Raw genomic sequence first — 25,295 nt, forward strand, 5'->3', positions numbered from 1 at the left:
CTACTGTCCCTGGGTGGCAGTTTGGGCTCTTGGAGGGCCCCTTGTCCTCCAGCTGAAGGGTCTGTGACCCCAGCAGGCTGCCCCAGGGGCCAGCTACTGTCCCTGGGTGGCAGTTTGGGCTCTTGGAGGGCCCCTTGTCCTCCAGCTGAAGGGTCTGTGACCCCAGCAGGCTGCCCCAGGGGCCAGCTACTGTCCCTGGGTGGCAGTTTGGGCTCTTGGGGGCCCCTTGTCCTCCAGCTGAAGGGTCTGTGACCCCAGCAGGCTGCCCCAGGGGCCAGCTACTGTCCCTGGGTGGCAGTTTGGGCTCTTGGAGGGCCCCTTGTCCTCCAGCTGAAGGGTCTGTGACCCCAGCAGGCTGCCCCAGGGGCCAGCTACTGTCCCTGGGTGGCAGTTTGGGCTCTTGAGGGCCCCTTGTCCTCCAGCTGAAGGGTCTGTGACCCCAGCAGGCTGCCCCAGGGGCCAGCTACTGTCCCTGGGTGGCAGTTTGGGCTCTTGGAGGGCCCCTTGTCCTCCAGCTGAAGGGTCTGTGACCCCAGCAGGCTGCCCCAGGGGCCAGCTACTGTCCCTGGGTGGCAGTTTGGGCTCTTGGAGGGCCCCTTGTCCTCCAGCTGAAGGGTCTGTGACCCCAGCAGGCTGCCCCAGGGGCCAGCTACTGTCCCTGGGTGGCAGTTTGGGCTCTTGAGGGCCCCTTGTCCTCCAGCTGAAGGGTCTGTGACCCCAGCAGGCTGCCCCAGGGGCCAGCTACTGTCCCTGGGTGGCAGTTTGGGCTCTTGGGGGCCCCTTGTCCTCCAGCTGAAGGGTCTGTGACCCCAGCAGGCTGCCCCAGGGGCCAGCTACTGTCCCTGGGTGGCAGTTTGGGCTCTTGGAGGGCCCCTTGTCCTCCAGCTGAAGGGTCTGTGACCCCAGCAGGCTGCCCCAGGGGCCAGCTACTGTCCCTGGGTGGCAGTTTGGGCTCTTGGGGGCCCCTTGTCCTCCAGCTGAAGGGTCTGTGACCCCAGCAGGCTGCCCCAGGGGCCAGCTACTGTCCCTGGGTGGCAGTTTGGGCTCTTGGAGGGCCCCTTGTCCTCCAGCTGAAGGGTCTGTGACCCCAGCAGGCTGCCCCAGGGGCCAGCTACTGTCCCTGGGTGGCAGTTTGGGCTCTTGGGGGCCCCTTGTCCTCCAGCTGAAGGGTCTGTGACCCCAGCAGGCTGCCCCAGGGGCCAGCTACTGTCCCTGGGTGGCAGTTTGGGCTCTGGAGGGCCCCTTGTCCTCCAGCTGAAGGGTCTGTGACCCCAGCAGGCTGCCCCAGGGGCCAGCTACTGTCCCTGGGTGGCAGTTTGGGCTCTTGGAGGGCCCCTTGTCCTCCAGCTGAAGGGTCTGTGACCCCAGCAGGCTGCCCCAGGGGCCAGCTACTGTCCCTGGGTGGCAGTTTGGGCTCTTGGGGGCCCCTTGTCCTCCAGCTGAAGGGTCTGTGACCCCAGCAGGCTGCCCCAGGGGCCAGCTACTGTCCCTGGGTGGCAGTTTGGGCTCTTGGAGGGCCCCTTGTCCTCCAGCTGAAGGGTCTGTGACCCCAGCAGGCTGCCCCAGGGGCCAGCTACTGTCCCTGGGTGGCAGTTTGGGCTCTTGGGGGCCCCTTGTCCTCCAGCTGAAGGGTCTGTGACCCCAGCAGGCTGCCCCAGGGGCCAGCTACTGTCCCTGGGTGGCAGTTTGGGCTCTTGGAGGGCCCCTTGTCCTCCAGCTGAAGGGTCTGTGACCCCAGCAGGCTGCCCCAGGGGCCAGCTACTGTCCCTGGGTGGCAGTTTGGGCTCTTGGAGGGCCCCTTGTCCTCCAGCTGAAGGGTCTGTGACCCCAGCAGGCTGCCCCAGGGGCCAGCTACTGTCCCTGGGTGGCAGTTTGGGCTCTGGAGGGCCCCTTGTCCTCCAGCTGAAGGGTCTGTGACCCCAGCAGGCTGCCCCAGGGGCCAGCTACTGTCCCTGGGTGGCAGTTTGGGCTCTTGGAGGGCCCCTTGTCCTCCAGCTGAAGGGTCTGTGACCCCAGCAGGCTGCCCCAGGGGCCAGCTACTGTCCCTGGGTGGCAGTTTGGGCTCTTGGGGGCCCCTTGTCCTCCAGCTGAAGGGTCTGTGACCCCAGCAGGCTGCCCCAGGGGCCAGCTACTGTCCCTGGGTGGCAGTTTGGGCTCTGGAGGGCCCCTTGTCCTCCAGCTGAAGGGTCTGTGACCCCAGCAGGCTGCCCCAGGGGCCAGCTACTGTCCCTGGGTGGCAGTTTGGGCTCTTGGGGGCCCCTTGTCCTCCAGCTGAAGGGTCTGTGACCCCAGCAGGCTGCCCCAGGGGCCAGCTACTGTCCCTGGGTGGCAGTTTGGGCTCTTGGAGGGCCCCTTGTCCTCCAGCTGAAGGGTCTGTGACCCCAGCAGGCTGCCCCAGGGGCCAGCTACTGTCCCTGGGTGGCAGTTTGGGCTCTTGGGGGCCCCTTGTCCTCCAGCTGAAGGGTCTGTGACCCCAGCAGGCTGCCCCAGGGGCCAGCTACTGTCCCTGGGTGGCAGTTTGGGCTCTTGGAGGGCCCCTTGTCCTCCAGCTGAAGGGTCTGTGACCCCAGCAGGCTGCCCCAGGGGCCAGCTACTGTCCCTGGGTGGCAGTTTGGGCTCTTGGAGGGCCCCTTGTCCTCCAGCTGAAGGGTCTGTGACCCCAGCAGGCTGCCCCAGGGGCCAGCTACTGTCCCTGGGTGGCAGTTTGGGCTCTTGGGGGCCCCTTGTCCTCCAGCTGAAGGGTCTGTGACCCCAGCAGGCTGCCCCAGGGGCCAGCTACTGTCCCTGGGTGGCAGTTTGGGCTCTGGAGGGCCCCTTGTCCTCCAGCTGAAGGGTCTGTGACCCCAGCAGGCTGCCCCAGGGGCCAGCTACTGTCCCTGGGTGGCAGTTTGGGCTCTTGGGGGCCCCTTGTCCTCCAGCTGAAGGGTCTGTGACCCCAGCAGGCTGCCCCAGGGGCCAGCTACTGTCCCTGGGTGGCAGTTTGGGCTCTTGGAGGGCCCCTTGTCCTCCAGCTGAAGGGTCTGTGACCCCAGCAGGCTGCCCCAGGGGCCAGCTACTGTCCCTGGGTGGCAGTTTGGGCTCTTGGAGGGCCCCTTGTCCTCCAGCTGAAGGGTCTGTGACCCCAGCAGGCTGCCCCAGGGGCCAGCTACTGTCCCTGGGTGGCAGTTTGGGCTCTTGGAGGGCCCCTTGTCCTCCAGCTGAAGGGTCTGTGACCCCAGCAGGCTGCCCCAGGGGCCAGCTACTGTCCCTGGGTGGCAGTTTGGGCTCTTGGAGGGCCCCTTGTCCTCCAGCTGAAGGGTCTGTGACCCCAGCAGGCTGCCCCAGGGGCCAGCTACTGTCCCTGGGTGGCAGTTTGGGCTCTGGAGGGCCCCTTGTCCTCCAGCTGAAGGGTCTGTGACCCCAGCAGGCTGCCCCAGGGGCCAGCTACTGTCCCTGGGTGGCAGTTTGGGCTCTTGGAGGGCCCCTTGTCCTCCAGCTGAAGGGTCTGTGACCCCAGCAGGCTGCCCCAGGGGCCAGCTACTGTCCCTGGGTGGCAGTTTGGGCTCTTGGAGGGCCCCTTGTCCTCCAGCTGAAGGGTCTGTGACCCCAGCAGGCTGCCCCAGGGGCCAGCTACTGTCCCTGGGTGGCAGTTTGGGCTCTGGAGGGCCCCTTGTCCTCCAGCTGAAGGGTCTGTGACCCCAGCAGGCTGCCCCAGGGGCCAGCTACTGTCCCTGGGTGGCAGTTTGGGCTCTTGGAGGGCCCCTTGTCCTCCAGCTGAAGGGTCTGTGACCCCAGCAGGCTGCCCCAGGGGCCAGCTACTGTCCCTGGGTGGCAGTTTGGGCTCTGGAGGGCCCCTTGTCCTCCAGCTGAAGGGTCTGTGACCCCAGCAGGCTGCCCCAGGGGCCAGCTACTGTCCCTGGGTGGCAGTTTGGGCTCTTGGAGGGCCCCTTGTCCTCCAGCTGAAGGGTCTGTGACCCCAGCAGGCTGCCCCAGGGGCCAGCTACTGTCCCTGGGTGGCAGTTTGGGCTCTTGGAGGGCCCCTTGTCCTCCAGCTGAAGGGTCTGTGACCCCAGCAGGCTGCCCCAGGGGCCAGCTACTGTCCCTGGGTGGCAGTTTGGGCTCTTGGAGGGCCCCTTGTCCTCCAGCTGAAGGGTCTGTGACCCCAGCAGGCTGCCCCAGGGGCCAGCTACTGTCCCTGGGTGGCAGTTTGGGCTCTTGGAGGGCCCCTTGTCCTCCAGCTGAAGGGTCTGTGACCCCAGCAGGCTGCCCCAGGGGCCAGCTACTGTCCCTGGGTGGCAGTTTGGGCTCTTGGGGGCCCCTTGTCCTCCAGCTGAAGGGTCTGTGACCCCAGCAGGCTGCCCCAGGGGCCAGCTACTGTCCCTGGGTGGCAGTTTGGGCTCTGGAGGGCCCCTTGTCCTCCAGCTGAAGGGTCTGTGACCCCAGCAGGCTGCCCCAGGGGCCAGCTACTGTCCCTGGGTGGCAGTTTGGGCTCTTGGGGGCCCCTTGTCCTCCAGCTGAAGGGTCTGTGACCCCAGCAGGCTGCCCCAGGGGCCAGCTACTGTCCCTGGGTGGCAGTTTGGGCTCTTGGAGGGCCCCTTGTCCTCCAGCTGAAGGGTCTGTGACCCCAGCAGGCTGCCCCAGGGGCCAGCTACTGTCCCTGGGTGGCAGTTTGGGCTCTTGGGGGCCCCTTGTCCTCCAGCTGAAGGGTCTGTGACCCCAGCAGGCTGCCCCAGGGGCCAGCTACTGTCCCTGGGTGGCAGTTTGGGCTCTTGGAGGGCCCCTTGTCCTCCAGCTGAAGGGTCTGTGACCCCAGCAGGCTGCCCCAGGGGCCAGCTACTGTCCCTGGGTGGCAGTTTGGGCTCTTGGGGGCCCCTTGTCCTCCAGCTGAAGGGTCTGTGACCCCAGCAGGCTGCCCCAGGGGCCAGCTACTGTCCCTGGGTGGCAGTTTGGGCTCTGGAGGGCCCCTTGTCCTCCAGCTGAAGGGTCTGTGACCCCAGCAGGCTGCCCCAGGGGCCAGCTACTGTCCCTGGGTGGCAGTTTGGGCTCTTGGAGGGCCCCTTGTCCTCCAGCTGAAGGGTCTGTGACCCCAGCAGGCTGCCCCAGGGGCCAGCTACTGTCCCTGGGTGGCAGTTTGGGCTCTTGGGGGCCCCTTGTCCTCCAGCTGAAGGGTCTGTGACCCCAGCAGGCTGCCCCAGGGGCCAGCTACTGTCCCTGGGTGGCAGTTTGGGCTCTTGGAGGGCCCCTTGTCCTCCAGCTGAAGGGTCTGTGACCCCAGCAGGCTGCCCCAGGGGCCAGCTACTGTCCCTGGGTGGCAGTTTGGGCTCTTGGAGGGCCCCTTGTCCTCCAGCTGAAGGGTCTGTGACCCCAGCAGGCTGCCCCAGGGGCCAGCTACTGTCCCTGGGTGGCAGTTTGGGCTCTTGGGGGCCCCTTGTCCTCCAGCTGAAGGGTCTGTGACCCCAGCAGGCTGCCCCAGGGGCCAGCTACTGTCCCTGGGTGGCAGTTTGGGCTCTTGAGGGCCCCTTGTCCTCCAGCTGAAGGGTCTGTGACCCCAGCAGGCTGCCCCAGGGGCCAGCTACTGTCCCTGGGTGGCAGTTTGGGCTCTTGGAGGGCCCCTTGTCCTCCAGCTGAAGGGTCTGTGACCCCAGCAGGCTGCCCCAGGGGCCAGCTACTGTCCCTGGGTGGCAGTTTGGGCTCTTGGAGGGCCCCTTGTCCTCCAGCTGAAGGGTCTGTGACCCCAGCAGGCTGCCCCAGGGGCCAGCTACTGTCCCTGGGTGGCAGTTTGGGCTCTGGAGGGCCCCTTGTCCTCCAGCTGAAGGGTCTGTGACCCCAGCAGGCTGCCCCAGGGGCCAGCTACTGTCCCTGGGTGGCAGTTTGGGCTCTTGAGGGGCCCCTTGTCCTCCAGCTGAAGGGTCTGTGACCCCAGCAGGCTGCCCCAGGGGCCAGCTACTGTCCCTGGGTGGCAGTTTGGGCTCTTGGAGGGCCCCTTGTCCTCCAGCTGAAGGGTCTGTGACCCCAGCAGGCTGCCCCAGGGGCCAGCTACTGTCCCTGGGTGGCAGTTTGGGCTCTTGGAGGGCCCCTTGTCCTCCAGCTGAAGGGTCTGTGACCCCAGCAGGCTGCCCCAGGGGCCAGCTACTGTCCCTGGGTGGCAGTTTGGGCTCTTGAGGGCCCCTTGTCCTCCAGCTGAAGGGTCTGTGACCCCAGCAGGCTGCCCCAGGGGCCAGCTACTGTCCCTGGGTGGCAGTTTGGGCTCTTGAGGGCCCCTTGTCCTCCAGCTGAAGGGTCTGTGACCCCAGCAGGCTGCCCCAGGGGCCAGCTACTGTCCCTGGGTGGCAGTTTGGGCTCTTGGGGGCCCCTTGTCCTCCAGCTGAAGGGTCTGTGACCCCAGCAGGCTGCCCCAGGGGCCAGCTACTGTCCCTGGGTGGCAGTTTGGGCTCTGGAGGGCCCCTTGTCCTCCAGCTGAAGGGTCTGTGACCCCAGCAGGCTGCCCCAGGGGCCAGCTACTGTCCCTGGGTGGCAGTTTGGGCTCTGGAGGGCCCCTTGTCCTCCAGCTGAAGGGTCTGTGACCCCAGCAGGCTGCCCCAGGGGCCAGCTACTGTCCCTGGGTGGCAGTTTGGGCTCTTGAGGGCCCCTTGTCCTCCAGCTGAAGGGTCTGTGACCCCAGTGGCTGCCCCAGGGGCCAGCTACTGTCCCTGGGTGGCAGTTTGGGCTCTTGGGGGCCCCTTGTCCTCCAGCTGAAGGGTCTGTGACCCCAGCAGGCTGCCCCAGGGGCCAGCTACTGTCCCTGGGTGGCAGTTTGGGCTCTTGGAGGGCCCCTTGTCCTCCAGCTGAAGGGTCTGTGACCCCAGCAGGCTGCCCCAGGGGCCAGCTACTGTCCCTGGGTGGCAGTTTGGGCTCTTGGAGGGCCCCTTGTCCTCCAGCTGAAGGGTCTGTGACCCCAGCAGGCTGCCCCAGGGGCCAGCTACTGTCCCTGGGTGGCAGTTTGGGCTCTTGAGGGCCCCTTGTCCTCCAGCTGAAGGGTCTGTGACCCCAGCAGGCTGCCCCAGGGGCCAGCTACTGTCCCTGGGTGGCAGTTTGGGCTCTTGGAGGGCCCCTTGTCCTCCAGCTGAAGGGTCTGTGACCCCAGCAGGCTGCCCCAGGGGCCAGCTACTGTCCCTGGGTGGCAGTTTGGGCTCTTGGAGGGCCCCTTGTCCTCCAGCTGAAGGGTCTGTGACCCCAGCAGGCTGCCCCAGGGGCCAGCTACTGTCCCTGGGTGGCAGTTTGGGCTCTTGGGGGGCCCCTTGTCCTCCAGCTGAAGGGTCTGTGACCCCAGCAGGCTGCCCCAGGGGCCAGCTACTGTCCCTGGGTGGCAGTTTGGGCTCTTGGAGGGCCCCTTGTCCTCCAGCTGAAGGGTCTGTGACCCCAGCAGGCTGCCCCAGGGGCCAGCTACTGTCCCTGGGTGGCAGTTTGGGCTCTTGAGGGCCCCTTGTCCTCCAGCTGAAGGGTCTGTGACCCCAGCAGGCTGCCCCAGGGGCCAGCTACTGTCCCTGGGTGGCAGTTTGGGCTCTTGGAGGGCCCCTTGTCCTCCAGCTGAAGGGTCTGTGACCCCAGCAGGCTGCCCCAGGGGCCAGCTACTGTCCCTGGGTGGCAGTTTGGGCTCTTGGGGGCCCCTTGTCCTCCAGCTGAAGGGTCTGTGACCCCAGCAGGCTGCCCCAGGGGCCAGCTACTGTCCCTGGGTGGCAGTTTGGGCTCTTGGAGGGCCCCTTGTCCTCCAGCTGAAGGGTCTGTGACCCCAGCAGGCTGCCCCAGGGGCCAGCTACTGTCCCTGGGTGGCAGTTTGGGCTCTGGAGGGCCCCTTGTCCTCCAGCTGAAGGGTCTGTGACCCCAGCAGGCTGCCCCAGGGGCCAGCTACTGTCCCTGGGTGGCAGTTTGGGCTCTTGGAGGGCCCCTTGTCCTCCAGCTGAAGGGTCTGTGACCCCAGCAGGCTGCCCCAGGGGCCAGCTACTGTCCCTGGGTGGCAGTTTGGGCTCTTGGGGGCCCCTTGTCCTCCAGCTGAAGGGTCTGTGACCCCAGCAGGCTGCCCCAGGGGCCAGCTACTGTCCCTGGGTGGCAGTTTGGGCTCTTGGAGGGCCCCTTGTCCTCCAGCTGAAGGGTCTGTGACCCCAGCAGGCTGCCCCAGGGGCCAGCTACTGTCCCTGGGTGGCAGTTTGGGCTCTTGGGGGCCCCTTGTCCTCCAGCTGAAGGGTCTGTGACCCCAGCAGGCTGCCCCAGGGGCCAGCTACTGTCCCTGGGTGGCAGTTTGGGCTCTGGAGGGCCCCTTGTCCTCCAGCTGAAGGGTCTGTGACCCCAGCAGGGCTGCCCCAGGGGCCAGCTACTGTCCCTGGGTGGCAGTTTGGGCTCTTGGGGGCCCCTTGTCCTCCAGCTGAAGGGTCTGTGACCCCAGCAGGCTGCCCCAGGGGCCAGCTACTGTCCCTGGGTGGCAGTTTGGGCTCTGGAGGGCCCCTTGTCCTCCAGCTGAAGGGTCTGTGACCCCAGCAGGCTGCCCCAGGGGCCAGCTACTGTCCCTGGGTGGCAGTTTGGGCTCTGGAGGGCCCCTTGTCCTCCAGCTGAAGGGTCTGTGACCCCAGCAGGCTGCCCCAGGGGCCAGCTACTGTCCCTGGGTGGCAGTTTGGGCTCTGGAGGGCCCCTTGTCCTCCAGCTGAAGGGTCTGTGACCCCAGCAGGCTGCCCCAGGGGCCAGCTACTGTCCCTGGGTGGCAGTTTGGGCTCTGGAGGGCCCCTTGTCCTCCAGCTGAAGGGTCTGTGACCCCAGCAGGCTGCCCCAGGGGCCAGCTACTGTCCCTGGGTGGCAGTTTGGGCTCTTGGAGGGCCCCTTGTCCTCCAGCTGAAGGGTCTGTGACCCCAGCAGGCTGCCCCAGGGGCCAGCTACTGTCCCTGGGTGGCAGTTTGGGCTCTTGGAGGGCCCCTTGTCCTCCAGCTGAAGGGTCTGTGACCCCAGCAGGCTGCCCCAGGGGCCAGCTACTGTCCCTGGGTGGCAGTTTGGGCTCTGGAGGGCCCCTTGTCCTCCAGCTGAAGGGTCTGTGACCCCAGCAGGCTGCCCCAGGGGCCAGCTACTGTCCCTGGGTGGCAGTTTGGGCTCTTGGAGGGCCCCTTGTCCTCCAGCTGAAGGGTCTGTGACCCCAGCAGGCTGCCCCAGGGGCCAGCTACTGTCCCTGGGTGGCAGTTTGGGCTCTTGAGGGCCCCTTGTCCTCCAGCTGAAGGGTCTGTGACCCCAGCAGGCTGCCCCAGGGGCCAGCTACTGTCCCTGGGTGGCAGTTTGGGCTCTTGAGGGCCCCTTGTCCTCCAGCTGAAGGGTCTGTGACCCCAGTAGGCTGCCCCAGGGGCCAGCTACTGTCCCTGGGTGGCAGTTTGGGCTCTTGAGGGCCCCTTGTCCTCCAGCTGAAGGGTCTGTGACCCCAGCAGGCTGCCCCAGGGGCCAGCTACTGTCCCTGGGTGGCAGTTTGGGCTCTTGGAGGGCCCCTTGTCCTCCAGCTGAAGGGTCTGTGACCCCAGCAGGCTGCCCCAGGGGCCAGCTACTGTCCCTGGGTGGCAGTTTGGGCTCTTGGAGGGCCCCTTGTCCTCCAGCTGAAGGGTCTGTGACCCCAGCAGGCTGCCCCAGGGGCCAGCTACTGTCCCTGGGTGGCAGTTTGGGCTCTTGGAGGGCCCCTTGTCCTCCAGCTGAAGGGTCTGTGACCCCAGCAGGCTGCCCCAGGGGCCAGCTACTGTCCCTGGGTGGCAGTTTGGGCTCTTGGGGGGCCCCTTGTCCTCCAGCTGAAGGGTCTGTGACCCCAGCAGGCTGCCCCAGGGGCCAGCTACTGTCCCTGGGTGGCAGTTTGGGCTCTTGGAGGGCCCCTTGTCCTCCAGCTGAAGGGTCTGTGACCCCAGCAGGCTGCCCCAGGGGCCAGCTACTGTCCCTGGGTGGCAGTTTGGGCTCTTGGGGGCCCCTTGTCCTCCAGCTGAAGGGTCTGTGACCCCAGCAGGCTGCCCCAGGGGCCAGCTACTGTCCCTGGGTGGCAGTTTGGGCTCTTGAGGGCCCCTTGTCCTCCAGCTGAAGGGTCTGTGACCCCAGCAGGCTGCCCCAGGGGCCAGCTACTGTCCCTGGGTGGCAGTTTGGGCTCTTGGAGGGCCCCTTGTCCTCCAGCTGAAGGGTCTGTGACCCCAGCAGGCTGCCCCAGGGGCCAGCTACTGTCCCTGGGTGGCAGTTTGGGCTCTGGAGGGCCCCTTGTCCTCCAGCTGAAGGGTCTGTGACCCCAGCAGGCTGCCCCAGGGGCCAGCTACTGTCCCTGGGTGGCAGTTTGGGCTCTTGAGGGCCCCTTGTCCTCCAGCTGAAGGGTCTGTGACCCCAGCAGGCTGCCCCAGGGGCCAGCTACTGTCCCTGGGTGGCAGTTTGGGCTCTGGAGGGCCCCTTGTCCTCCAGCTGAAGGGTCTGTGACCCCAGCAGGCTGCCCCAGGGGCCAGCTACTGTCCCTGGGTGGCAGTTTGGGCTCTTGGGGGGCCCCTTGTCCTCCAGCTGAAGGGTCTGTGACCCCAGCAGGCTGCCCCAGGGGCCAGCTACTGTCCCTGGGTGGCAGTTTGGGCTCTTGGAGGGCCCCTTGTCCTCCAGCTGAAGGGTCTGTGACCCCAGCAGGCTGCCCCAGGGGCCAGCTACTGTCCCTGGGTGGCAGTTTGGGCTTTGGAGGGCCCCTTGTCCTCCAGCTGAAGGGTCTGTGACCCCAGCAGGCTGCCCCAGGGGCCAGCTACTGTCCCTGGGTGGCAGTTTGGGCTCTTGGAGGGCCCCTTGTCCTCCAGCTGAAGGGTCTGTGACCCCAGTAGGCTGCCCCAGGGGCCAGCTACTGTCCCTGGGTGGCAGTTTGGGCTCTTGGGGGCCCCTTGTCCTCCAGCTGAAGGGTCTGTGACCCCAGCAGGCTGCCCCAGGGGCCAGCTACTGTCCCTGGGTGGCAGTTTGGGCTCTTGGAGGGCCCCTTGTCCTCCAGCTGAAGGGTCTGTGACCCCAGCAGGCTGCCCCAGGGGCCAGCTACTGTCCCTGGGTGGCAGTTTGGGCTCTTGGAGGGCCCCTTGTCCTCCAGCTGAAGGGTCTGTGACCCCAGCAGGCTGCCCCAGGGGCCAGCTACTGTCCCTGGGTGGCAGTTTGGGCTCTGGAGGGCCCCTTGTCCTCCAGCTGAAGGGTCTGTGACCCCAGCAGGCTGCCCCAGGGGCCAGCTACTGTCCCTGGGTGGCAGTTTGGGCTCTGGAGGGCCCCTTGTCCTCCAGCTGAAGGGTCTGTGACCCCAGTAGGGCTGCCCCAGGGGCCAGCTACTGTCCCTGGGTGGCAGTTTGGGCTCTTGGGGGCCCCTTGTCCTCCAGCTGAAGGGTCTGTGACCCCAGCAGGCTGCCCCAGGGGCCAGCTACTGTCCCTGGGTGGCAGTTTGGGCTCTTGGAGGGCCCCTTGTCCTCCAGCTGAAGGGTCTGTGACCCCAGCAGGCTGCCCCAGGGGCCAGCTACTGTCCCTGGGTGGCAGTTTGGGCTCTTGGAGGGCCCCTTGTCCTCCAGCTGAAGGGTCTGTGACCCCAGCAGGCTGCCCCAGGGGCCAGCTACTGTCCCTGGGTGGCAGTTTGGGCTCTTGGAGGGCCCCTTGTCCTCCAGCTGAAGGGTCTGTGACCCCAGCAGGCTGCCCCAGGGGCCAGCTACTGTCCCTGGGTGGCAGTTTGGGCTCTTGAGGGCCCCTTGTCCTCCAGCTGAAGGGTCTGTGACCCCAGCAGGCTGCCCCAGGGGCCAGCTACTGTCCCTGGGTGGCAGTTTGGGCTCTTGGAGGGCCCCTTGTCCTCCAGCTGAAGGGTCTGTGACCCCAGCAGGCTGCCCCAGGGGCCAGCTACTGTCCCTGGGTGGCAGTTTGGGCTCTTGGAGGGCCCCTTGTCCTCCAGCTGAAGGGTCTGTGACCCCAGCAGGCTGCCCCAGGGGCCAGCTACTGTCCCTGGGTGGCAGTTTGGGCTCTTGGGGGCCCCTTGTCCTCCAGCTGAAGGGTCTGTGACCCCAGCAGGCTGCCCCAGGGGCCAGCTACTGTCCCTGGGTGGCAGTTTGGGCTCTGGAGGGCCCCTTGTCCTCCAGCTGAAGGGTCTGTGACCCCAGTAGGCTGCCCCAGGGGCCAGCTACTGTCCCTGGGTGGCAGTTTGGGCTCTTGGAGGGCCCCTTGTCCTCCAGCTGAAGGGTCTGTGACCCCAGTGGGCTGCCCCAGGGGCCAGCTACTGTCCCTGGGTGGCAGTTTGGGCTCTTGGAGGGCCCCTTGTCCTCCAGCTGAAGGGTCTGTGACCCCAGCAGGCTGCCCCAGGGGCCAGCTACTGTCCCTGGGTGGCAGTTTGGGCTCTTGAGGGCCCCTTGTCCTCCAGCTGAAGGGTCTGTGACCCCAGCAGGGCTGCCCCAGGGGCCAGCTACTGTCCCTGGGTGGCAGTTTGGGCTCTTGGAGGGCCCCTTGTCCTCCAGCTGAAGGGTCTGTGACCCCAGCAGGCTGCCCCAGGGGCCAGCTACTGTCCCTGGGTGGCAGTTTGGGCTCTTGGAGGGCCCCTTGTCCTCCAGCTGAAGGGTCTGTGACCCCAGCAGGCTGCCCCAGGGGCCAGCTACTGTCCCTGGGTGGCAGTTTGGGCTCTGGAGGGCCCCTTGTCCTCCAGCTGAAGGGTCTGTGACCCCAGCAGGCTGCCCCAGGGGCCAGCTACTGTCCCTGGGTGGCAGTTTGGGCTCTTGGAGGGCCCCTTGTCCTCCAGCTGAAGGGTCTGTGACCCCAGCAGGCTGCCCCAGGGGCCAGCTACTGTCCCTGGGTGGCAGTTTGGGCTCTTGGGGGGCCCCTTGTCCTCCAGCTGAAGGGTCTGTGACCCCAGCAGGCTGCCCCAGGGGCCAGCTACTGTCCCTGGGTGGCAGTTTGGGCTCTGGAGGGCCCCTTGTCCTCCAGCTGAAGGGTCTGTGACCCCAGCAGGCTGCCCCAGGGGCCAGCTACTGTCCCTGGGTGGCAGTTTGGGCTCTTGGAGGGCCCCTTGTCCTCCAGCTGAAGGGTCTGTGACCCCAGCAGGCTGCCCCAGGGGCCAGCTACTGTCCCTGGGTGGCAGTTTGGGCTCTTGGAGGGCCCCTTGTCCTCCAGCTGAAGGGTCTGTGACCCCAGCAGGCTGCCCCAGGGGCCAGCTACTGTCCCTGGGTGGCAGTTTGGGCTCTTGGAGGGCCCCTTGTCCTCCAGCTGAAGGGTCTGTGACCCCAGTAGGCTGCCCCAGGGGCCAGCTACTGTCCCTGGGTGGCAGTTTGGGCTCTTGGAGGGCCCCTTGTCCTCCAGCTGAAGGGTCTGTGACCCCAGCAGGCTGCCCCAGGGGCCAGCTACTGTCCCTGGGTGGCAGTTTGGGCTCTTGGAGGGCCCCTTGTCCTCCAGCTGAAGGGTCTGTGACCCCAGCAGGCTGCCCCAGGGGCCAGCTACTGTCCCTGGGTGGCAGTTTGGGCTCTTGGAGGGCCCCTTGTCCTCCAGCTGAAGGGTCTGTGACCCCAGCAGGCTGCCCCAGGGGCCAGCTACTGTCCCTGGGTGGCAGTTTGGGCTCTTGGAGGGCCCCTTGTCCTCCAGCTGAAGGGTCTGTGACCCCAGCAGGCTGCCCCAGGGGCCAGCTACTGTCCCTGGGTGGCAGTTTGGGCTTTGGAGGGCCCCTTGTCCTCCAGCTGAAGGGTCTGTGACCCCAGCAGGCTGCCCCAGGGGCCAGCTACTGTCCCTGGGTGGCAGTTTGGGCTCTGGGGGGGCCCCTTGTCCTCCAGCTGAAGGGTCTGTGACCCCAGCAGGCTGCCCCAGGGGCCAGCTACTGTCCCTGGGTGGCAGTTTGGGCTTTGGAGGGCCCCTTGTCCTCCAGCTGAAGGGTCTGTGACCCCAGCAGGCTGCCCCAGGGGCCAGCTACTGTCCCTGGGTGGCAGTTTGGGCTCTTGGGGGGCCCCTTGTCCTCCAGCTGAAGGGTCTGTGACCCCAGCAGGCTGCCCCAGGGGCCAGCTACTGTCCCTGGGTGGCAGTTTGGGCTCTTGGGGGGCCCCTTGTCCTCCAGCTGAAGGGTCTGTGACCCCAGCAGGCTGCCCCAGGGGCCAGCTACTGTCCCTGGGTGGCAGTTTGGGCTCTTGGAGGGCCCCTTGTCCTCCAGCTGAAGGGTCTGTGACCCCAGCAGGCTGCCCCAGGGGCCAGCTACTGTCCCTGGGTGGCAGTTTGGGCTCTGGAGGGCCCCTTGTCCTCCAGCTGAAGGGTCTGTGACCCCAGCAGGCTGCCCCAGGGGCCAGCTACTGTCCCTGGGTGGCAGTTTGGGCTCTTGGAGGGCCCCTTGTCCTCCAGCTGAAGGGTCTGTGACCCCAGCAGGCTGCCCCAGGGGCCAGCTACTGTCCCTGGGTGGCAGTTTGGGCTCTGGAGGGCCCCTTGTCCTCCAGCTGAAGGGTCTGTGACCCCAGCAGGCTGCCCCAGGGGCCAGCTACTGTCCCTGGGTGGCAGTTTGGGCTCTTGGAGGGCCCCTTGTCCTCCAGCTGAAGGGTCTGTGACCCCAGCAGGCTGCCCCAGGGGCCAGCTACTGTCCCTGGGTGGCAGTTTGGGCTCTTGGAGGGCCCCTTGTCCTCCAGCTGAAGGGTCTGTGACCCCAGCAGGCTGCCCCAGGGGCCAGCTACTGTCCCTGGGTGGCAGTTTGGGCTCTTGGAGGGCCCCTTGTCCTCCAGCTGAAGGGTCTGTGACCCCAGCAGGCTGCCCCAGGGGCCAGCTACTGTCCCTGGGTGGCAGTTTGGGCTCTGGAGGGCCCCTTGTCCTCCAGCTGAAGGGTCTGTGACCCCAGCAGGCTGCCCCAGGGGCCAGCTACTGTCCCTGGGTGGCAGTTTGGGCTCTTGGAGGGCCCCTTGTCCTCCAGCTGAAGGGTCTGTGACCCCAGCAGGCTGCCCCAGGGGCCAGCTACTGTCCCTGGGTGGCAGTTTGGGCTCTGGAGGGCCCCTTGTCCTCCAGCTGAAGGGTCTGTGACCCCAGCAGGCTGCCCCAGGGGCCAGCTACTGTCCCTGGGTGGCAGTTTGGGCTCTTGGGGGGCCCCTTGTCCTCCAGCTGAAGGGTCTGTGACCCCAGCAGGCTGCCCCAGGGGCCAGCTACTGTCCCTGGGTGGCAGTTTGGGCTCTTGGAGGGCCCCTTGTCCTCCAGCTGAAGGGTCTGTGACCCCAGCAGGCTGCCCCAGGGGGCAGCTACTGTCCCTGGGTGGCAGTTTGGGCTCTTGGAGGGCCCCTTGTCCTCCAGCTGAAGGGTCTGTGACCCCAGCAGGCTGCCCCAGGGGCCAGCTACTGTCCCTGGGTGGCAGTTTGGGCTCTTGGGGGGCCCCTTGTCCTCCAGCTGAAGGGTCTGTGACCCCAGCAGGCTGCCCCAGGGGCCAGCTACTGTCCCTGGGTGGCAGTTTGGGCTCTTGGAGGGCCCCTTGTCCTCCAGCTGAAGGGTCTGTGACCCCAGCAGGCTGCCCCAGGGGCCAGCTACTGTCCCTGGGTGGCAGTTTGGGCTTTGGAGGGCCCCTTGTCCTCCAGCTGAAGGGTCTGTGACCCCAGCAGGGCTGCCCCAGGGGCCAGCTACTGTCCCTGGGTGGCAGTTTGGGCTCTTGGAGGGCCCCTTGTCCTCCAGCTGAAGGGTCTGTGACCCCAGCAGGCTGCCCCAGGGGCCAGCTACTGTCCCTGGGTGGCAGTTTGGGCTCTTGGAGGGCCCCTTGTCCTCCAGCTGAAGGGTCTGTGACCCCAGCAGGCTGCCCCAGGGGCCAGCTACTGTCCCTGGGTGGCAGTTTGGGCTCTTGGAGGGCCCCTTGTCCTCCAGCTGAAGGGTCTGTGACCCCAGCAGGCTGCCCCAGGGGCCAGCTACTGTCCCTGGGTGGCAGTTTGGGCTCTGGAGGGCCCCTTGTCCTCCAGCTGAAGGGTCTGTGACCCCAGCAGGCTGCCCCAGGGGCAACCTCGCTCCCTGGACTTGCAGTTTGGGCCCCAGAGGGCCCCTTTGCCCTCCACCTAAAGGGTCCCTGTCCCCAGCAAGCTTCCCAGGGTCCAACCTCTCTCCCTGGACTTGCAGTCTGGGAACCCAGAGGGCCCCCTTGTCCTCCACCTAAGGGGTCCCTGACCCCAGCAAGCTACCCAGGGGCCAACCCCTCTCCCTGGACTTGCATTCTGGGCACCAGAGGGCCCCCTTGCCCTTTACCTAAGGGGTCCCTGACTCCAGCAAGCTACCCAGGGGCCAACCTCTGTCCCTGGACTTGCAGTTTGGGCCCAAGAAGACCCCCTTGCCCTCCACCTATGGGGTCCCTGTCTTTAGCAAGCTTCCCAGGGGCCAACCTATCTCCCTGGACTTGCAGTTTGGTCCCCAGATGGCCCCCTTGCCCTCCACCTAAGGGGTCCCTGTCCCCAGCAAGCTTCCCAGGAGCCAACCTTTCTCCCTGGACTTGCAGTCTGGGCACAAGAGGGCCTCCTTGCCCTCCAGTTAAGGGGTCCCTGACAGAGGTTTACTGCAACTTATACTGCTGTTGAACTTTATTGTACTGTTTTTGAAATGTGTGTATACTTCATTGTATTGCAATTTTGCAATTGTACTTAATTTTACTGCAGTTATATGTCTAACTGCTGTTGTACTGCCGGTTTACTTCAGTTTACTGCAGTTATTTTTGTAAGGCTAGTGATAATGCACAGGAATAGTATTTTAAGAGTTTTAAATGCCATACATGTGGAAAGATTAGCCATATATAGAAAGCGTGCAGAGTAAAGGAGAAGTCACATATAAATAAGAGTATGCATGAGCGTAAGCACAATGTGACGGCTTAAATATACATTGAAGAGCCAGAATTGGAAAAGTTTTCTCCGTTGAGTGATTCTGTCACATTTTATGGGTCTGTGTTTTCTTTTTGTATGTTATGTGTCATGCCATGTGTGTTGTCGTGTGCGAGGGTGTGTGCTTGTAACTTTTTGTGTTGACAGGGTGCTATTGAATCAGCTGACTTAATCAGAATCCTCCAGATGATCCCTTACTTTCTATTGGATCCTCTCTGTCTAGTGTCATGACAGATTCAGCGAAACAAAAGTTAAACTGAATTTTAATGTAAATCAGCAGGATTTACTGATGGAATTTTATACAGGAACTGCTGTAAGTATAATTTCAGACTAAACGTACAAGCAGTCGTTTGCTAATGTGGAGAGAGCTGAAGTCAAATTAAAGACATACACAGATGAAAACATTCAAGTTTTAGGGCTATTTAGAGCCACTGTTCAGTATGAAGATTAAATAAATGAACTGGCCTTTGTTGTATTAAAAGGTAACCCTGCTGAAACAACAGCTTAAACCAGCCTAAGCTTGTTGGCTGGTTTTAGCTGGTTGACCAGCCTGGTTTTAGAGGAGTTTTGGCCATTTCCAGGCTGGTTTCCAGCCATTTGCAGCCTGGTCTTAGCTGGTAAGGCTGGAAAATTGACCAGCCTAAACTAGCAAAAACCACCTTGTCCAGCCTCGATCATCGATTGGTCTCATGCAGTCAAGTAATGTGATTTCGCAGGTCAGGTCTGGTCAGAGTTCAACACGCTGCGGTCACACTGGGCTTTGTGTGTGCAAAATTCTGTCGTATGGCGCTGCGAAAAGAGGTGCGATTAAACAAGATTTTTAGACATTAAAAAAGCGAGCGATTTGCTCCATGTTTTAAATTTCTGTCCAGAGAGGTCGTGTTTTGATCCTCGATTGGTCTCACGCAGTCAAGTGATGCGATTTCGCAGGTCATTGTTCACCAAGCTTGAACTTTGCACTGCAGCGAACTGCGAAACTTAATGCATGACCCTGCGTTTCCGGTCTGACGCATTCACGTGCGTATGAATGGAAGTCTATGGGAGGAAAAGCCCAGTGTGACCGCAGCTACATCATGTCTTGTGTATTTTGAGTTCAGTTTGTTCATTGTTTGGTATTGTATTGTCATATCTCCTTGTGCTGACTGTGTTTGATATTTTAGTTCATGTTGTTAGTGCTTTTTTTGTAAATAAATACATGTTTTTTTAATATAATTCTGTGATCCGTGTGTTTTTGTGTGAGCATATGACAACAGTTGGTTATTTTGTGTTATCATTGATCTGCAGCTATTATCAAATCATGTTCAATGTTAGTTATTAACATTAAGCAAGCCTATTTATGTGTAGCATCTGCTTTGTAAATGATTTGTGAATGACTAGTATAGCTTTACTTTGACAGTTCCTCAAGCTAGAATGATGCAAACTGCAACTTTGTCGTACACCATGCCTACCAAAAAGGTACTATTGGTATTATTTTGGCAGTCAAGACACAAGCCTGATAAAGGTGACCCGTATCACTCAGTGGAAACGAGGCATTAGATTTAGGTCAGAACTAGATCACTCCAAAGTCTCCATTTTGAAGTTCTCCACTTCAGCCATTCAGAAGTGGACTTGTGTGCTTTGGATCATGGTCTTGCTTCAGCTTGAGGTCACTAACAGATCACCAGACATTCTCCTTTAGGATATTTTTGTACATAGCAGAATGCATGGTTCCATTTATGAAAGCAAATCTTCCAGGTCCTGAGGTAGCAAAACAGCTTAAATGCCATCACACTTCCACAACCACATTTTATTATTGGTACGCTGTTCTTCTCAAAAGCAGTGTTCCTTCTATGACACACACCTTCCAAAATGTTTAACTTTTGTCTTGTCAGTTCACAGAATATTTTCCCCAATGTCCTGGGGTTCATCAAGATATTTTCTGGCAAAACTGAGACAAGCTTTTGTACTTTTTGCCAGCAATGGTTTCATCTGGGAACTCAGCCATGTAAATAATTTTTGCCCAGTTTTTTTTTTATATATATACATTTTTTATGGTGGAGTCATTCACTCTCAATATTCAACTTAACTGAGGGAAGTGAGGCCTGCAATTCTTTGGATGTTGTTGTGGGGTTTTTGTGACGTCTTGGATGAGTTATCATTGGGGAATCTTGCGCTAACTTTGGTCAGCCAACCACATGTTCCATGTTTTTGCCATTTGTAGATGGTAGAAAGCTTTAGAAATGGCTTTATAACATTTCCAGATTGGTAGATCTACATGTAGATGTTTGCAGTGGCAGATTCAGGCATGGGCAATATGAGCAATTGCCCAGGGCAGCATCTTGCTGGGGACGGCACGGGGTGTGCACAAAAAAAAAAAAAAACTGCCCCAGTAAAAACTTTAAAATAATATTTATTTTATGGAAGTGTAATAATTTAGGTGGTAATCACAGAATAAAGACATAAGGGGCCATTCACATTTGAGGTCTTTTGCACGAGAAAAATTTAATATTGAAACCACACTGGTGAAAGCAAACTGACGTATGCGAACTAAAAATGGCCTCACACACACTCCCGGTGTGAATCCTGCTTGTTTACAGAACACTGATAAAATATGCACCGCTCATGCGCTGTGATTAGGAATAACAGCCTTTTATGTAGAGGTGTCGGCACCTAGCAAGTTTTGCAAGTTGACAAAACTGAAGTTTATAATATGATGATGGTCTTATTTTGACTAAGCATGGCTATGAAGCAGAAAGGGGGGATAAAGAGTCAGGGAGGTAAGATTTAAAGTCCCAATGAACTGCGATCATTATTTTTTTTTTCGTATTGTGATGCAGTTCCTAGAGAAACAGAATTTAAATAAACAAACAGTGGGCATGGCTTGGTTTTCCTATCGTGGGCTGAATGGATGTAGTAAAGTCGGCATTTCATTCTGAAAGATCAGGAAAGGGGGTTTTAGAAGAGTTATTACAACATAACAGACTCCGCCTGCTCACCATTTCTGTTTGTGGTCAAAACTGACAGTTGAACCAGCGTGGTTAAGTATGTTAGCCATGCCCAATAGCTCAAAATCACATAATCTGATAATTTAACTGAAAACAAACAGGAAGTGCATTTTCAGATTTCAATTAAGGATTAGAAGGGCAAACAATTCTTTTGTTCTTAATGACATGCACAGATAAATTGTTCACCACAAAACTGGCAGTGTGAGCTAACAAAACCATATTGTTAGATTTGATTTCTTAGGGACTTTATCAACATAAACTCTCGGCCATGTGTTGGGTCTAAGGCAATAGATAATTCTATAAAACATTTTTTTTTTTTTTGTATTTTATAGAATTGTCATAAATAATATTCATGCAAAACATTTCTTAAGTGATCTTAGAAAATCACTTCAGTTGTGTCTTTACATTGTTTTCCAGTTATATGGGGTGGATCACCCAGGGTGCCATTTAAACTAACTGCCACTGGGTGTAAGGAAGGTTTTAACTTCTGAGCTTTTATACAATAAAAACAACAACAACAAAAAAACAAACAAACAAACAAACAATTAAATATAAATCAAAAAGCAAAACTGAAAAGTCGAATATTTAGGAAGTTAACAACAACAACAATATTAATAATACAGAAATGTAGGTTACTGCCCTAAAGAGCTGATTTACATGAAAACTTACATGTTGGAAGAATGTAAAAGCAAGATTTGTAGCATCTCTAAAATCAACTAATTAATGTTATATTTTTTTCTTTTGCTGATTAATGATTAGGCAACTCTCCACAATCAGACTTCTTGTTTAATAAAGCAAGCATTGTGCACTTCTCTCCATTGCCATTACACAACAGCGTATCAGTTCAAATAACAAAATAGGGTGCAACTGTAAAAATATCCAAAATATTTACAATTCTAACTGTAGTTTGATAGTGCAGAAATTAGTCCCATGAACGCACATTGTTACGTATTCTGACACACTTACATGTATCGCTTTTTATAAGTTTGCAGTTTTTCGCTGATTTAGATGTTGATTAATACTCCGAATAGCGAGCAGTTATATCGTCTATTTATATGACATAGTGTAATGTTACAGATGTCTTAAATTTAATTAACCACTTTCCGCGATCATAACATCAGCGTGAGATTCCACGTGCGGCTCCTTGATGATTTATATAAAGAGACTGGCGGAGCGATACACCAATGAGCGCAGATTGACGTCACTCGGTTGTGGTTTCCATGGGAACTCTTTTGTGGAAGCCAATAGTAAATAGTAGAGGAGGAGCTAAAATTGAGGTCAGAGCGTGAGCCACTGCTTTCAGGGGCAATCGGGACCGGTATAATGCTAGGATTTTACGTGTCTTACTTAGACAAAGGTAAGCCGAAAAACATTAGTACTACAAAACACCAAGAGTAAAACATAGACATAGTGCGCATTTTCAGGATTTTGGTATTAGACTACTTAAAAACAGCGTTACAATGTTGCATAACACGTAACGTGCTGCGCATGCGCGGACATTTTTTTGCTCGCCTGTTTTTGTATACTACTCTAATACTTTTTTCAGTTCTTCTAACCTTTATAAAACATTGTTTATACATACAGTATTATGTGCGTTTTGTCGTATTGCTTATAATCTGTCAATTACGATTACCTTAAAACGAACTGTGTCACTGGTAGCACGAATTTTACATAACTGTGTCAGTGTACCTCGCAGTGCATTGAGGTCAACGCGTCGTGTGAATGTAGAAAGGCGGATAGGGCTGGCAGCTTGGCCTGAAAACAATTAATCTATAAAGCTCTACAATATTTCCAAATAGTTTCATGTTTGGCTTTTATCACAGCAATATTACTTTCACATCGTATGTGCTTTTAAAGTTAACGTGTAAGAAAAAGAATAACATGTCAGGAACATTTTATTTCATGGCAAAAGTGAAGTCAACAACAGAAAGTAATTGACAATAAGAAGCTACAGATTTTTGTTTTGCTAAAAGTTGTGACATTTTCGGTTTCAAAATTCGAGGAGCATATATAATTATTCATTATATTCCGGCACGTACGAGTGGGACTGATTTCTAAAAGAGCAAGTGACTGTTAGTCTCCAGAAATGGCTTAATATTTCGTGCCATAGATTCAGCAAGGCTCTGGACGGATATTATATATATATATATACATACATACATACATACATACATACATACATACATATACATACGTACATACAGTACATATACAGGGATGGGCAGTATTTATGATGCATGTATTTGAAATACAAAATAGTATTTTAATATTTAAATAGTAGATTCTATAGGCCTGTTTATGGAAGGTTTGCGAAGACATTTCATGCTTCCTTGAAAAAACAAAACAAAATACAGTATTTTATCCATCTATCTATCTACCTATCTTATCTATCTATCTATCCATCATCATCTATCTATCTATCTATCTATCTATCTATCTATCTATCTATCTATCTATTAGTTAATTATATATAATTAGTTAATTATATAAAATTAGTTAAGAGGCACATGAAGAGGCTGGTGAATGTAGTTTCAGTAACTTTTATGTCCAACGTAATTATACTTTGTATAATGCAAAATAAATTGCAAAAGTTAGATAAATGTTTTGTAAAGGTTTTTGAGCATGTTTTATTACAATTTTTTGTATTAAAACGTAATGAACCACGTTTGATAAACACAATGATGTATTTTTGTCAGTAGAGACAATTATTGTCAACTACTACAATAAAAAAAACCCTAATGGACAATCTTTTGGGATACCACATAAAACAATAAGTGGAGCTTTCAGGATGCACATGCGCAATCTTACAATGTCCATGAACTTCCATTTTTCATCATTGATATTTGTGTCATTTTCCCAAAAAGTTGTGCTTTTGTTCACTTGATTCTAATTAATTTTGAAAAAAAAAACTGCATGAATTTACCTTATCTTGCCACTTTTCTTTTTTTCACAGCTACAACATGTAATGAAGTCATGAGACTTAAAATATAAAGTCTAACCTTGTTCATGTCAGGTGAGACAGAGCCGAAAGCCTGCCTTTACAGAGGCATGTCTGAAGAGATGGAACCAGAGACCCTGTGTGGCTCTATGTCTCACCTGCACTGCATGGACGGGGCCTTTAAGTGGAATGACAGCAGTCGTGATCCACCCTCTTCTCCAAGACCTCAAACACATATGGATGAGGACATAGAGATGGGTGGAAATGGCTCCAGTGGAAGTGGCACAGAATCTCACAGTAACGACTCAAACAGTAATGAATCCAATGGAAATGAGTCTGTGGGCAGTTCTAGTAGAAACAGACAAGATTCTGCAATCATGACTTCATCAGGGAGCAACAAGAGGTGAGGGTAATTCAACATATTAATAAGTCACATAAAAATATTTATGTGCTTCAACCAGTCATCTTCCCTTTTGTGGGACTTTTTACCAATCAAAAAGAGAACCTCGCAATACAACATTACAGCACGAGTTTTATTTTGTATTTGACAAATATTTTTAGACTTCCTTTAACATATTCTTGCTTCTACAACACATGCACACTATTAATTAATTTTAAAAATATTTAGTTTTAAGTTTATTTAATTATTTTTAACAATTATGGATCAATCATCAATACTGCATCTATCTGAGAATAGAGAAACATTTTTTATTTTTTTTTTGGCTGACAGGCAAGGCTCTGTAGTCAGAGTTTGCTCTAATTTGAAATAAACAACTACCGGTCAAAAGTTTGGGGTCAGTACAATTTTTACATGTTGTAAAATAAGCTTATCCTGCTCACCAAAGCTGCATTTATATCATCAAAAATTGTGTAATGTTCATTCATTCATTCATTTTCTTTTCGACTTAGTCCCTTTATTCATCAGGGGTTGCCTTAGCGGAATAAACCGCCAACTTATCCAGCATATGTTTTTTACGCAGTGTATGCCCTTCCAGCCGCAACCCAACACTGAGAAACATCTATACACACTTGCATTCACACACATACACTACGGCCAATTTAGCTTGTTCAATTCACCTACAACGCATGTCATTAGACTGTGAGGGAAACCGGGGCACCTGGAGGAAACCCATGCGAACACAAGGATAAAATGCAAACTCCACACTAAAATGCCAACTGACTCAGCCGGGAACCAGCGACCTTCTTGCTGTGAGGCGATTGTGCTACTCACTGTGCCACTGTGACGCCCATTGTGAAATGTTATTGCACTATAAAATAACTGTTCAAAAGTAGTTTATAATTTAATTTAAAAAATTTATCCCCGGGCGACGCGGTAGCGCAGTAGGTAGTGCTGTCGCCTCACAGCCAGAAGGTCGCTGGTTCGAGCCTCGGTTGGGTCAGTTGGAGTTTCTGTGTAAAGTTTGCATGTTCTCCCCGCATTTGCGTGGGTTTCCTCCGGGTGCTCCGGTTTCCCCCACAGTCCAAAGACATGCTGTACAGGTGAATTGGGTAGGCTAAATTGTCCATAGTGGGTGAGTGTGTATGGATGTTTCGCAGAGATGGGTTGCAGCTGGAAGGGCATCCGCTGCGTAAAACATATTCTGAATAAGTTGGCGATTCATTCCGCTGTTGCGACCCCATTTTAATAAAGGGACTTAGCAGTAAAAAAAATGAATGAATGAATTTATTCCAGTGATTTTAAAGATGAATTTTCAGCTACATTACTCCAGTCTTCAGACTCACATGATCCTTCAGAAATCATTCATTCAGTTTCTTTTTGGCTTAGTCCCTTTATTAATCTGGGGTTGCCACAGCGGAATGACTTTGTAGCCAGTTAAGCTGATATGGCAATAAACTCAAAATTATCTCTCTCTGTAACTAGTTAAAATAAGAAACTTAATGCTTATGGTTCTTACATCTATATGTATTTTTTATATATTTGATATGTAATCTTGCTGAACACAAATAAGATACAGTCTTACAGTCTTATTATGCACTGTTATTAATTTCTCAGCCAATAGCTGATTGTCTGGTTATCTTCATAAGTTCCTCAATTTGTTTTTTATAACTCTATAAGTTTAAAGAAATGCGAATAAAGCTTATCTCTATATCAAAATTGCAGAGTAACTGGTCTCGGTCACAAGCAGAATTTACAGAATTAACTCATTAATTATTAATTTAAGGTCAGGTGAAGTGCTTTGAAATGTGCTTTTTTTTATTCAACGTTTGACAAAAATGAAGAGAGGGTGGGACATAGATTAGCTCCTCCCGTTTAAAAAACAGCCAGTAACATTTCATTTTTCTCACAACTCTGCCAGTGAGAGTGGTTGAAATCAATTGCATTTAATGAAAGGCAAATGAGAAGTGTCTTGAAGGGGCAGGGCATGTCAGATACTAGAGAGGGTTTGATTGGTCAAGATTTGATGAGAAACGAGTATGAGGTGACTTGAAAAAAATCGTTGATGCACTTAGGTGGAAGTGACAAACTGCAAGCTTTGGATGTTAACATCAGTTTTGTATTTTCTAAACACAAATCTTGTCCCTGTTTTGGAGTTCACTAACTAATAGATATCCTTAAAACTATCAGAC

General features: G+C 56.3%; 1 protein-coding gene across 1 annotated transcript in view; it reads left to right on the plus strand.

Moving 5' to 3' along the window:
- The first annotated feature begins 22,766 nt into the window (after window positions 1-22,766).
- LOC130241330 (period circadian protein homolog 2-like) overlaps window positions 22,767-25,295 on the plus strand; it is a 44,661-nt gene continuing 42,132 nt past the window's right edge. Inside the window, exon 1 of the mRNA XM_056473038.1 lies at window positions 22,767-23,109. Coding sequence (XP_056329013.1) covers window positions 22,775-23,109 — 335 coding nt within the window. The 5' untranslated portion in view covers window positions 22,767-22,774. The remainder of the gene's footprint in view (window positions 23,110-25,295) is intronic.

This window comes from Danio aesculapii, chromosome 15 (genome assembly GCF_903798145.1).
Source record: "Danio aesculapii chromosome 15, fDanAes4.1, whole genome shotgun sequence".
NCBI classification, from domain to species: domain Eukaryota; kingdom Metazoa; phylum Chordata; class Actinopteri; order Cypriniformes; family Danionidae; genus Danio; species Danio aesculapii.